The 12,649-nt window shown below is 39.0% G+C and overlaps 1 protein-coding gene across 11 annotated transcripts in view; it reads right to left on the bottom strand.

The window, feature by feature from the left end:
• LOC127352688 (circumsporozoite protein-like) overlaps positions 1–12,649 on the bottom strand; it is a 50,774-nt gene that overhangs the window by 2,820 nt on the left and 35,305 nt on the right. For 3 of the 11 annotated variants that reach the window (XM_051381286.1, XM_051381285.1, XM_051381291.1), the window contains 2 exons: positions 1,328–1,429; positions 14–736 (listed from right to left, as the gene is read on the bottom strand). In XM_051381286.1, coding sequence (XP_051237246.1) covers positions 14–736; positions 1,328–1,429 — 825 coding nt within the window. Of the gene's footprint in view, positions 1–13; positions 737–1,327; positions 1,430–1,955; positions 1,986–2,078; positions 2,421–4,600; positions 4,943–6,542; positions 6,779–11,817; positions 12,160–12,649 lie in introns of those variants that run through there. The other 8 variants (XM_051381290.1, XM_051381281.1, XM_051381284.1 and 5 more) reach the window with 7 other exon arrangements.

Below are 12,649 nucleotides of genomic sequence, written 5' to 3'. Positions count from 1 at the left end.
ATTCAGGACTTACTGGTATTCATGTTGAGCAAAGGTATTCCTTCATCATAGTCCTCATCACTGGCCCCAACATTGGCCCCATCATTGTGCTCATCAATGGCCCCATCATTGGCCCCATCATTGGCCTCAACATTGGCCCCATCATTTGCCCCGGCATTAGTCCCAGCATTGGCCCCAGCACTGGCCCCAGCACTGGCCCCATCATTGTGCTCATCACTGGCCCCAGCACTGGCCCCAGCATTGGCCCCATCATTGTGCTCATCAATGGCCCCATCATTGGCCCCATCATTGGCCTCAACATTGGCCCCATCATTTGCCCCGGCATTAGTCCCAGCATTGGCCCCAGCACTGGCCCCAGCACTGGCCCCATCATTGTGCTCATCACTGGCCCCAGCACTGGCCCCAGCATTGGCCCCAGCACTGGCCCCATCATTGTGCTCATCACTGGCCCCAGCACTGGCCCCAACATTGGCCCCAACATTGGCCCCAGCACTGGCCCCATCATTGTGCTCATCACTTGCCCCATCACTGGCCCCCATATTGGCCCCAACTTTGGCCCCATCACTGGGCCCAACATTGGCCCCAGCATTGGCCCCATCACTGGCCCCCATATTGGCCCCAACATTGGCCCCGTCACTGGCCCCAACATTGACCCCAGCATTGGCTCCAACATTGGCCCCAACACTGGCCCCAGCATTGGCCCCAGCATTGGCTCCAGCATTGGCCCCTTGTCCTCCTGAACACATATCAACAACACAAAAAAAGTTATCAGTCAGTGATTTCCAAACTGAGTGTTTTCTGTAGTTTGAGTGCTCTGGGTTGAGTTTAGAGGGAAAGTGAGAATAGGATGTGAAAAGGGCGATTATTTTATCAGCCCAAGCAGAGTCAGTCAGCAGTGGAGTGATGACACTTGTTGTTATTGACAGTGAGGAACTACAAGTAAAGGAGCTTGTCCCAGATCAACCATCATAATCAGACAGCAGGATAGTGAGAAAGCTCAGACACACTGTACATGAGAGGCAGGGTGCAGACCCCCCAATAAATGATTTCTAAATAAATGATGGAGTTATAAACACATATTAGCTGATATTAGCTTTAGATACACTTCTGAAAACATGTTTCCATGTAAGGAGGACTGTAGATTGTTCCCCTCATCACTTCCATTGAAAGTACTTTAGGAAGAGATCTTTAATGTCCAGTATAACAGGAGGAATCATTACAGCAAGAAAAACCTGTTTCACTGTTCACTGTTGTTTGAAGACTGACTGAAAAACTGTAAACTGTCTTTTTATGGAGGAAATGGAGAGAGAGAAGATAATTGACTTACTGATCTTTCTACATTTCATCAATACAGCAACTGCAACAATGACAGCAATGACACCAAGAGCAATGCCAATTATAGCACCGGGGCTCAAATCAGTCTCACCATCTGAAAGAACAGAGGAAAGATGTTGAGATTTGTTCTTCACTGTATCAAGATAACATCCATCAACAATATTTCCACAGCCACTTCTCCTGTTCATGGTCTCAATGTGTACTTGGAGTCCATCCCACCAAAACTGTCTGTTGGTTAGAATCTCTTTCATTGCACAACAGTAAACAAACAGTATTATCAGTAAGAATATTCTCCAGAAATACGAGGATCCAGGGTTATTTAAAGGACCGCTGTGGAGGATTCAGTGCCATCTAGTGGTGAAGTTACAGATTGCAAACAAGTGAATACAACTTCCAAATGTGTTCTGGACTACTGTAGAAACATGGCGGTGACAATAGATCCTCCTGAATGTTACACACTGGACCTTTCAGTAGTCCTCTATCAGTGTGCTCTGAGATGATGAATGAGTTCATTATTTGTTATCAAATCAAATCAAATGTGCAAAAAAATATATATGTGATAACATTCAGACCAACAGGAGATGACAGCTGATGGAGATACAAATAAGATATTTACTTACTGATATCACCAGTCTGACCTCCCACTGGCTCTGTAGGACAATCAATACAAAACTTTTAAGACGTGACAAATAGAACATTTCCTCTTATTTCCTTTGAATGTGTAATATGTTAGCTGTACTCACCAACAGTGAGGTTAATGAAGCCTCTCCTGACCTGACTTTGCAGTCTGGGAACAAAGCAGGTGTAACTTCCAGCATCCAGTTCAGTTACGTTGGTCAGTTTTAGTGAAATGTTTCCTCTGATCCTTTCTTCATGGAAGAGAGATGTTCTACCTCTGAAGTTCTCATCTTGAAGATCCAGATAGTCCTCCCCATGTCGACTGACGAGCACAAATCTTCCATCACGTGTCCACTCCACTGTTAGAGTCCTCACATCAAATGGCGGCTCCAGGTAACATGGCAGGATGGCGTTATCACCGACTGTTACTGTAACTGGTTTGTCTGAGCCAATCACATCAGACTGTCCTGCAGAGACAAACATCATATTTACACTTCCTGTTACAGAATCACTGAACACTAACCCTAATTGAGGATCTTTACATTACAGTATTAGAGGTTGACTGATAGGGGTTTTTTATTGGTCAATGTAGATATTTAGAGAGCAGGGAGACTGATGCTAGATATTTAATGTAAGTAAAATTCCATTATTCCATGCACATTACAATCTAATATACATGCTTATCTGAGCCAGTAAAATGTTGTTTTAGATGTTATTATTATTAATTAGTCAAACAGAAAAATACATTGGGTTATACTGTAGGTTTTACAATGTGTCTGTTATTTCAGAGAGGGTACAGTCGTTTAACTGCATTGTTCTATACATTATAACATAATGAAACACATTAACTTTTATAAAAGATAATGATGATTTATACAAACATTTACATTAGTATCTGCTGATCCTCAGTTTCATTAAATTAATATCATAGTCCTAACTCAATACTTGTATTTGCTTTAAAATACAGGTGAATGTCGCTGAATTGCATTAAGAATGTTTTATATGTAAAATTAATGTTTTCTTATACTATACTAATTATCAAAACTATAAAACAGCCTGACAGACTCTCCTGTAATCTCTTGTCGCTATCTGGAGGAAGTTTCTTTCTCTCTTTGAAAGTGTGTGCAGTGTTTGTTGCTTCAGTGCAGCCTTTGAGTTACCTGAATGAACTGTATTTTACTGGATGTTTATTTTCCTCTTCTGTACATTCATAAATAACTCTAACTTGCTTTTTGTTTGCAGGGCTTTTGTAGCACTTGTACTCGCAGGCTGAATATGCAGCTCTCCACCGCTCTCTGCCTCACCTCTGACCAGGAGCTCAGTCCAGTGGTTCACTGTGGACAGAGCTGAGCTCCTGCACACACGCACACAGCAGATATAGTTAATAACAGCTGCACTGCGCGCAGAGGTTAAAATTCAGTATTGTGGTAGTCTGGCCTTGCTGCTGATTGGTAAACCAGGAATGAAGCTGGTCAATCCTCAAGCAAGACCTCAGTATAAGAATCCTTCCTGAGAGTTGGTTGGTGCCACCATTGTATGTTTTGGAGTTCTTTTGTAGTAAAGTTTTTCTTTGTGTTTTGTTTAGTGGCAGTAGTTGGATTCAGATTTTTTTCTACTTTATAGGGGGATGTAACTTTTCTGTCTGTTCTCCCCCAAATAGTGAGAAGACCAGCAAATGCCATTGTTGATGTCTCTCTGTGTATGTTAAAGATGGTAACTGTCAAGTCTGTAAACAAGATTGTTCATGTGACAATTAACAGATTAATGGGAAAAACTTCTGTCACACAGTTCTATTTATGTATTCATTTATGTCTCCACAGTAATTTCCTTTCTTGTGTTGGGACAGCTGCTGTTTGAAGCCCTGACACATTTTCCAGCATGCAGAAATTCAGCAGAAAATTACGGTTGAGCTGTTGATCATGGAGCAGATTAATAAAAGGGAATAAAAGGATTTGCATGCAGGCTACATGCATATCTCATAGCCTGAGATATGTTGCTACAGAGCCATGTCTTTGAATGTGTGTTTTTAACACAATACATGGTTTGAATTTGTTGAATATGCATAGGATCTGGTTTGGTAATGTGCTGAGTGAAGGCTTTGCACAGCAGGAGTGTCTGCAGTCTTTTAAAGATTAGACATGTTGCTCACACAAGTACAGCAAAAAGTACCCCTAAGTGTACACAACAAACAGTGAACATATTCAAAAAACATGGAGCACCTCTCAATTGTTAATTAGGATTATTATTTAGCTCCACTGGTGATTCACAATCCAATTTACAGTTTATAAATTATCATTTATAAATTACCCCAATGTCTGGCCACCCCAGTTCACACATCAGATCGTGCACGGAAGCAAACAATGTTTTTAGACTTCCTGTTGCATCATTGGACATTTTGTTTCTCAATTATAATTCAAACTGGCTGGTTTCCATTCAAATGTAGTGCAAAGTTCAACAGAATTTCCAGAAAATGTGGAAAAGAAGATGCAAAATCATGTCTTTCCATCCATTATTGTTGGAGTTGGACGCATTGAGATCTAAGGGGGCACCCATTAACAGGTGCACTGTTAATGCCCCCACTGGTTCCTTTAATTAAAATACTGAGCTCAGTCAATGTTCTGCCTTTATAAAACCCAGTGTGACTTACCAACAATGAGCTGGATGGAAGCTTCCTTCTGTAATGAGGGAAGGGCACATTGGTATCTTCCTGTATCAGAAACTTTCACTTTGAAGATTTTCATGGAGACGTTTCCTGTCATCAGTTCATCCACAAACACTCTTGTCCGGAAATTATAAGATGGATTTTGATTTTCAAACATAAATCGTCCATCCTGGTGAACATGGATGTACTTTGGGTCTAAACCAGGTCTGGTCCACTCCACTGTCTCATCATAAACACTGATGGGAGGTTCAAGGTGACATGGTAGAATGACATCATCACCAGCCAGGGCTGTGATTGGTTGATGTGAACAAATCAACTGTGAGTTTGCTGTGAGGAAAACAAAAGAACAAACAGGAAACAGCAGTTAGGTTCAAATACATATCATCAAATGTCCTTTCTGTTGATTCCTGGCTCCTAACCTTGAATGTCATCTTATTTGTGGCCCAATGCAGCACCATCCATGATGAGACCTGCATCAGTGGGGTTAAATTTCAAGAATTTGTCAGCATTGTTGTTTTTAGTGTGGGCCCACTGTGCACTTCTTTCTTACTGATTGCCTCTGAGTAGGTTAACTGAAGGGGCAGTTATTTTACAGCAACTTTCAGTTCTGCTACTTTGCATCCTCATAAACTCCCCATGCACATTTGAACAGAAAAGTGTGTGTGTGTGTGTGTGTGTGTGAGAGAGAGAGAGAGAGAGAGAGAGAGAGAGAGAGAGAGAGAGAGGGGGGGGGTGGCTGGCGTAAAGCTTTAATAATTTAACATCAAGTCTGCACAAGTTTCTGATGTGTACACTGTATAATCCTGCTGCCCCCGCGAGCTGAGGTCGCCTGAGCTCAGAGGAGAGAGCGGTAGAGAACTAAAAACTGTCTCTGCTGCCTGGTAATTAGTCCAGTCCTCACAGTATAATAACATTAGCTTTGTCTATACAGTGTAAACATCAGTCTACAGACTGACTGCAGCTTTAAGTCTCACAATATCTGCATCAGCTCCTTTAAACCGGATCCCCCACATTTCCTTTGACACACTTAAATATAAAATACTATTTATACTACGGCTTAACTCAGCACTAATTATTATTTACTGAGAGATCACAGAGCTGCAACTGAACCTTGACTGAGAGAGCAGATCATTATAATCTTGTTTTAAATTATGTGTGTCTGTGAGGAGAGTCAGTACATCCATATATGATCTGGACTGTTGCACAGAGACGTTGCTGCTGTTGCAATACATTTTGTGTACGTTTCCTCTTATTATTATTAGATTTAAGAAGTTCAGAGTCACAGTCACACAGTTGCAATGGACTCATTCAGGCAGTCTCATTCTACATAAGCACCAACGCCTCATCCTTTTTATTTGATTTTAGTTTTATACTCAATGTTTCAGCTAGTTTTTCAATTCTGAAGTAAAATGTTTTTTCTCTTATAGTTTTAATTAACTTTAATAACCTTATTCTCTATATCCACCTTGAATGTAATACAGATCTTTGTCTGTGTGGTTTAATGCCTATCGATCTGTTGGTAACGCCTCAGTGCTCCAGTAAGGGGAATCACGCTCCTCTTCCTCATTCAATACAGACGAGTGAAGAGCTGCGTGTGTTTCCTTCATCCTTCTGCCGTTACTATATACATACAGTATCTAATGAACATATTAAAGGTGTTTGTACCGTCAGATTGTGCAGTGCACTATGTTGGTAAAGTAAACATATAAAAAGAAGAGTTAGTGTCTCTTTAGCTGATAATGATTGTGATGATGATAAATGACAGTGTTGACCAGCGCCCTTCCTCAATGTTTACTGTTTGTTTGTTTGCTGTTTACTGACTGTCACTGCAGCTCGTTAATAAACTAACGGATACAGTAAAGAATATATAGAATATATTATTGTAGGTTTATATATAATACAGTTAGTAACAGTCTATAAAGCCTACCTAAGGCTGCGTCCATTAGCAGAGAAAGAATGATCAGCATCGGTCCAGCTCTCCTCTTCATCACTGCATCGATGGCCAGTGTGTCGTTAATTGTTTAACTGTTTTTTTTATAAAAAAACCTTTTTAATAAAAACTTTCATTTTCATAGTTTCAGGTTTTATTGTGGGCGTCTGCAGTCACATCGTGGCAGCCTCGGAGCAAAACCGTTTAGTTCTGTGGTCGAGACTTCCTCTGTCCAACTTCCCTAAAAATACTCTCCAATACAGCGCTTGTGTCACCCTGAAGGGGGGCGTGGAAAAGAGGTTCTCATTTGTTTACAGTTTATCATCGCCCTCTCTACTGCCATCTTGGTTCCTCCCGGAGGAGAGACACTGAGTGAGGAGGAAGATGAGGAGGAGGAGGAGGAGAGACACTGAGTGAGGAGTGAGGAGGAAGAGGAGGAGAGACACTGAGTGAGGAGGAAGAGGAGGAGGAGAGACACTGTCCATTGTTTTCTTCTAGACTACTGCTGTATCTGATCTTCTCTGTCAGATGAGTCTAACAGTGTCCTTGTGCTTTCTAACTGAACGTTGTTTCACAGACAAACACTGAAAACAGAACTGCTCACCAAAGCTGATCTGAGAGCAGCCACTGAGAGGAAGACAGTGGTGATGGATTATTGTTGTAGACAAATGAAAAGGTTGGAGCTACAGTGGTACACTCTCACATACAGTAATACATTTAACTATTGCAGGTTCATGTTGTTAAGGTAGCACCATTCTGTTTGTGCATTGAGAAATGAACATTAATATCCTTTAAATATTCTACTATTAATTACTGAGAGTTATACACAATGAAGTTCTAACAAACTCACACTGACTTTTATTTACTTCTTTCAGTTCAGTGTCGTAGAACATTAATTGGTCAGTTGAAATAAACTTAAAGATTCTGCACTTCCCCAAAATGTCAGACCAAATAAGAACAAAATGTCAGGTACGAGTTAAACATCTTTTTATTAACAAACAACAATCACAGTTTCATCCTCCTAGTGTCCAATGTGTGATTTTGGTTGTGAATATTTGAGCAAATCAAAAGGTTGAATAAGAATAATAAACTTTATATAACATTAATTCTAGTAGTAGTACAATGTGATTCTCTACAGGACAGTAACACAAGATAACATGAAGCAAAACACACAAAAACGCAGCACAGTCATAAAATATATACATATAAATATACGTAAAACCCAAATATAAATATATAAAACCCAAATATGAAATATATATTGTTAACTTAAAATAATAACAGTCATTAAGTGCTTTTTATTTCCCCCTCTGGTCAATGAATCCTATACAGTAACAAGTCACTAGAGGGAGCTGGAAACTGACACTGAGAAGGTTCAATTAGACAGATAAGACTCATTCTAGTTAAAACCAGGTCCTGAGACACCAACTCTGTCCCTGCAGTGATTTATACAATCAACACATCAGGAAGAACTTCTGAACAATTCCCTGCAGCTGCATTTCAATCAAGAATCAAGAATATTTTATATTTTATATACAGCTAACAGATGTTGCAGAGTTTTTCACAGGGCAAAAAAACGAGATAACATGAAACAAAAACATAAAAACCAAGCAGCATAAAACAATAACAACAATAATACTATTTATTACTATTATTATCACCATTATCATAATTATTATTATTATTATTATTATTATTATTATTATTATTATTATTAGTAGTAGTAGTAGTAGTAGTGTAGTAGTAGTAGTAGTAGTAGTAGTAGTAGTAGTAGTAGTAGTGTAGTAGTAGTAGTAGTGTAGTAGTAGTAGTGTAGTAGTAGTAGTAGTAGTAGTAGTAGTAGTAGTAGTAGTATGTAGTAGTAGTAGTAGTAGTAGTGTAGTAGTAGTAGTAGTGTAGTAGTAGTAGTAGTAGTAGTATTTCAGCTCATAAAACACCTGATAAAATGTGGATGGAACAAAAGCTTTTCTTTCTTACTAGCTGGCATTTCTTAAGTTGAGCACATTACCCTCATCATTGTCCTCATCATTGACCTCATCATTGTCCTCCTGACTACCTTCCCTGTTCTGCCTGTTGCGTCCTGTCGTGTTTGGTCTTGCACAGTCCGTCGCTGTGAGACACAAAACCAGTTATTAGTCAGTGCCTTCCAAAATGTCCCATGAGCATTTTCTGTTCTTTGATCACTCTGATCAACACATGTTTAAGTTTAGACATTAAAACCACTTATATAAAATATGATTAAATGGCAGCATTCAACACAGTCTCCCTTTCAATCAGACAGCAGGATAGTGAGAAAGCTCAGACACACTGTACATGAGAGGCTTCTAACTGGTTCAGCAGAAAGGTCAGATAGATGAATGTGAATGTTTGTGTGCTTACTCACTGAAACAGCAGGGGCAGATAGAACATACACTGATACAGGAATCAGAGACAGGAAACATTTATTTGAAAAACATGCTGATAGAAGAAATTCAGGACTTACTGGTATTTATGTTGAGCATAGGTATAGTGACCGCATCATTGTCCCTCTGTGCTGGAGGATATTCTCTCTCTTGTCCTGCTGAACACATATCAACAACACAAAACAAGTTATCAGTCAGTGAAAAGGGCGATTATTTTATCAGCCCAAGCAGAGTCAGTCAGCAGTGGAGTGATGACACTTGTTGTTATTGACAGTGAGGAACTACAAGTAAAGGAGCTTGTCCCAGATCAACCATCATAATCAGACAGCAGGATAGTGAGAAAGCTCAGACACACTGTACATGAGAGGCAGGGTGCAGACCCCCCAATAAATGATTTCTAAATAAATGATGGAGTTATAAACACATATTAGCTGATATTAGCTTTAGATACACTTCTGAAAACATGTTTCCATGTATGGAGGACTGTAGATTGTTCCCCTCATCACTTCCATTGAAAGTACTTTAGGAAGAGATCTTTAATGTCCAGTATAACAGGAGGAACCATTACAGCAAGAAAAACCTGTTTCACTGTTCACTGTTGTTTGAAGACTGACTGAAAAACTGTAAACTGTCTTTTTAAATGGAGAAAATGGAGAGAGAGAAGATTATTGACTTACCGATCTTTCTACGATTCTTCCACAATACAGCAACTGCAACAATGGCAATGAGAGCAATGACACCAACAACAATACCAATACTACCACGGCTGCCGGCACCACCTGAAAGAACAGAGGAAAGATGTTGAGATTTGTTCTTCACTGTTCCAAGATAACATCCATCAACAATATTTCCACAGCCACTTCTCCTGTTCATGGTCTCAATGTGTACTTGGAGTCCATCCCACCAAAACTGTCTGTTGGTTAGAATCTCTTTCATTGCACAACAGTAAACAAACAGTATTATCAGTGAGAATATTCTCCAGAAATACGAGGATCCAGGGTTATTTAAAGGACCGCTGTGGAGGATTCAGTGATATCTAGTGCAGAGCCGGTCCTGACCTCATGCTAGGGGCCCTCCTGTCTGACCCTGTAAACTATTTGCCACACAGTGCTCCCACTACACTTCTTCCTTCTTTAAAACAGTCTGCTCCATCTGTCGGTCAATAAGTAGATCTATACAGAACATATTGAGGTATAAACAAACAATATTTATTAAACAGAATATTTTATATAGAATATTAAGTGAATATTAACATTAACATTGTAGATTTAATACAAACTATAAACTGTCTCTGCTGCCTGGTAATTAGTCCAGTCCTCACAGTATAATGACATTAGCTTTGTCTATACAGTGTAAACATCAGTCTACAGACTGACTGCAGCTTTAAGTCTCACAATATCTGCATCAGCTCCTTTAAACCGGATCCCCCACATTTCCTTTGACACACCTAAATATAAAATACTACTTATACTTTACGTTATGTTTCATTTAGTGTATGAATGCAGCACACAACGCGGTTATCTTTTCCCCATAGCTGATTATAAGCACTGTCTGTTGGTGATCATCAGACGTAATAAATAAATACATTTCACTATCACTTTGGTCAGACAAAAGGTCCCAGAAGAGTTCTGGAAGATCAACACATCAACATAACCTTACTGTTGTTTCCTGACATTTACATTTACCTGATTTTCCCACAATTCTCTCTTTTTTGACGGATAATCCGTTCACACTCTCATCAAAGTTGCAAACATTAACACACTCCCTCTGTAGATAAAGACAGAACTCAAAAACTCGACTCAAACTCAAAACTTTTTTATATATATATTTCACACACACACACACACACACACACACACACACACACAAATGTTTACAGTTTTATCTATCTATTTTATTTTAATTTAAATATATTTTAATATTATATATATTATATATTATATTTAATAAGTTGTTATTACTGTTATATTGACAATGGACTAATTGTTTTAACTGTAGCTGTTACTTTACTACTGTTTTGATGACATTTTTAGTTGACACAAACTGATTGATTAATTGATTCATTGTAATTAATTACTTATTGACTGAGATTGATTGATTGTGACTGTGATTGTGATTGAGTCAATCATAGTTACAGTATTACCAACAGTATATATTATAATTAATTTATTGGAAAATATTGTTTTCCTTTATTGTTATTATTATTATTTTTAATTCCAAACGCTTGCTTTGGCAATATGTACAGTGTTACGTCATGCCAATAAATCCATTTGAATTGAAATTGAATTGACAGTTCATTGGGTGACAAACACACAATGATTCTCATATTCAGGTGATTATACACTAATGAAAACATCCCTATGAATATTATATTACATTTCTGACAATAGATCCTCCTGAATGTTTCACACTGGACCTTTCAGTAGTCCTCTATCAGTGTGCTCTGAGATGATGAATGAGTCCATTATTTGCTAGAATGGCATCCTGTCAAATGAAGCATTACATTCAGAATTGCTCTGATTACTTTTGAGGTTAAAGAGGTCATATTATGCTCATTTTCAGGTTCATATTGTAAGGAGGAGAGAAACAGGAGTGATATCTGTGTACATTGTGGACTGCAGTAAAGACAGCACTTACCTGGCTCTGTGTCTGTGGAAACAATGAAATACAATATTAAAATATGTGATAACATTCAGACCAACAGGAGATGACAGCTGATGAGGAGACAAATAAGATATTTACTTACTGATATTCCCACTGTGGCCTCCCCTCTGGCTCTGTTGGACAATTAATACAAAACATTTATCACGTGACAAATAGAACATTTCCTCTTATTTCATTTGAATGTGTAATATGTTAGCTGTACTCACCAACAGCGAGGTTAATGAAGCCTCTCCTGACCTGACTTTGCAGTCCGGGAACAAAGCAGGTGTAACTTCCAGCATCCATTTCAGTTACGTTGGTCAGTTTTAGTGAAATGTTTCCTCTGATCATTTCTTCATGGAAGACAGATGTTCTACCTCTGAAGTTTTTATCCTGAGAACCTGGATCATCCATCCTACTTCTATAGACATGCACATATTGTCCATCACGTGTCCACACCACTGTTAGACTCCTCACATCGAATGGAGGCTCCAGGTGACATGGCAGGATGACGTTATCACCGACTGTTACTGTAACTGGTTTGTCTGAGCCAATCACATCAGACTCTCCTGCAGAGACAAACATCATATTTACACTTCCTGTTACAGAATCACTGAACACTGAACCTAATTGAGAAATTATTTTAAAATACATTTTATTAGTCATCAGTTCATTTTTGTCTCTAATTCCTTCTATAATTCTTTATGTTCTGCCCTGGATTTCTCCGAATATGTCTCTTTTCATTTTGTTTCATTTCTTTCTCTCACTCTCTCTCTCTTGCTCTCTCTCGCTCCCTCTCTCTCGCTCTCTCTCTCTCTCTCTCTCTCTCTCTCTCTCTCTCTCTCTCGCTCTCTCTCTCTCTCTCTACCACACACACGTTGCGTTGCTCTATTCCTCTTATAACATTCATTAGTCAAAATGACTTTGTCAGACTAAACTTAAGAAACCAAACAGTGAGTAAACCTACTTCATGTAAAATGCTGCTTCAGACACTTACTGTGTCTAAGTATGGGTTTTCACAGATGTGGAAATGTATGTAAATTTAAAATAATTTCTGGA

The sequence above is a fragment of the Dicentrarchus labrax genome, unplaced genomic scaffold, assembly GCF_905237075.1.
Source record: "Dicentrarchus labrax unplaced genomic scaffold, dlabrax2021, whole genome shotgun sequence".
Lineage (NCBI taxonomy): Eukaryota > Metazoa > Chordata > Actinopteri > Moronidae > Dicentrarchus > Dicentrarchus labrax.
This window is presented reverse-complemented; position numbering and strand designations above follow the sequence as displayed.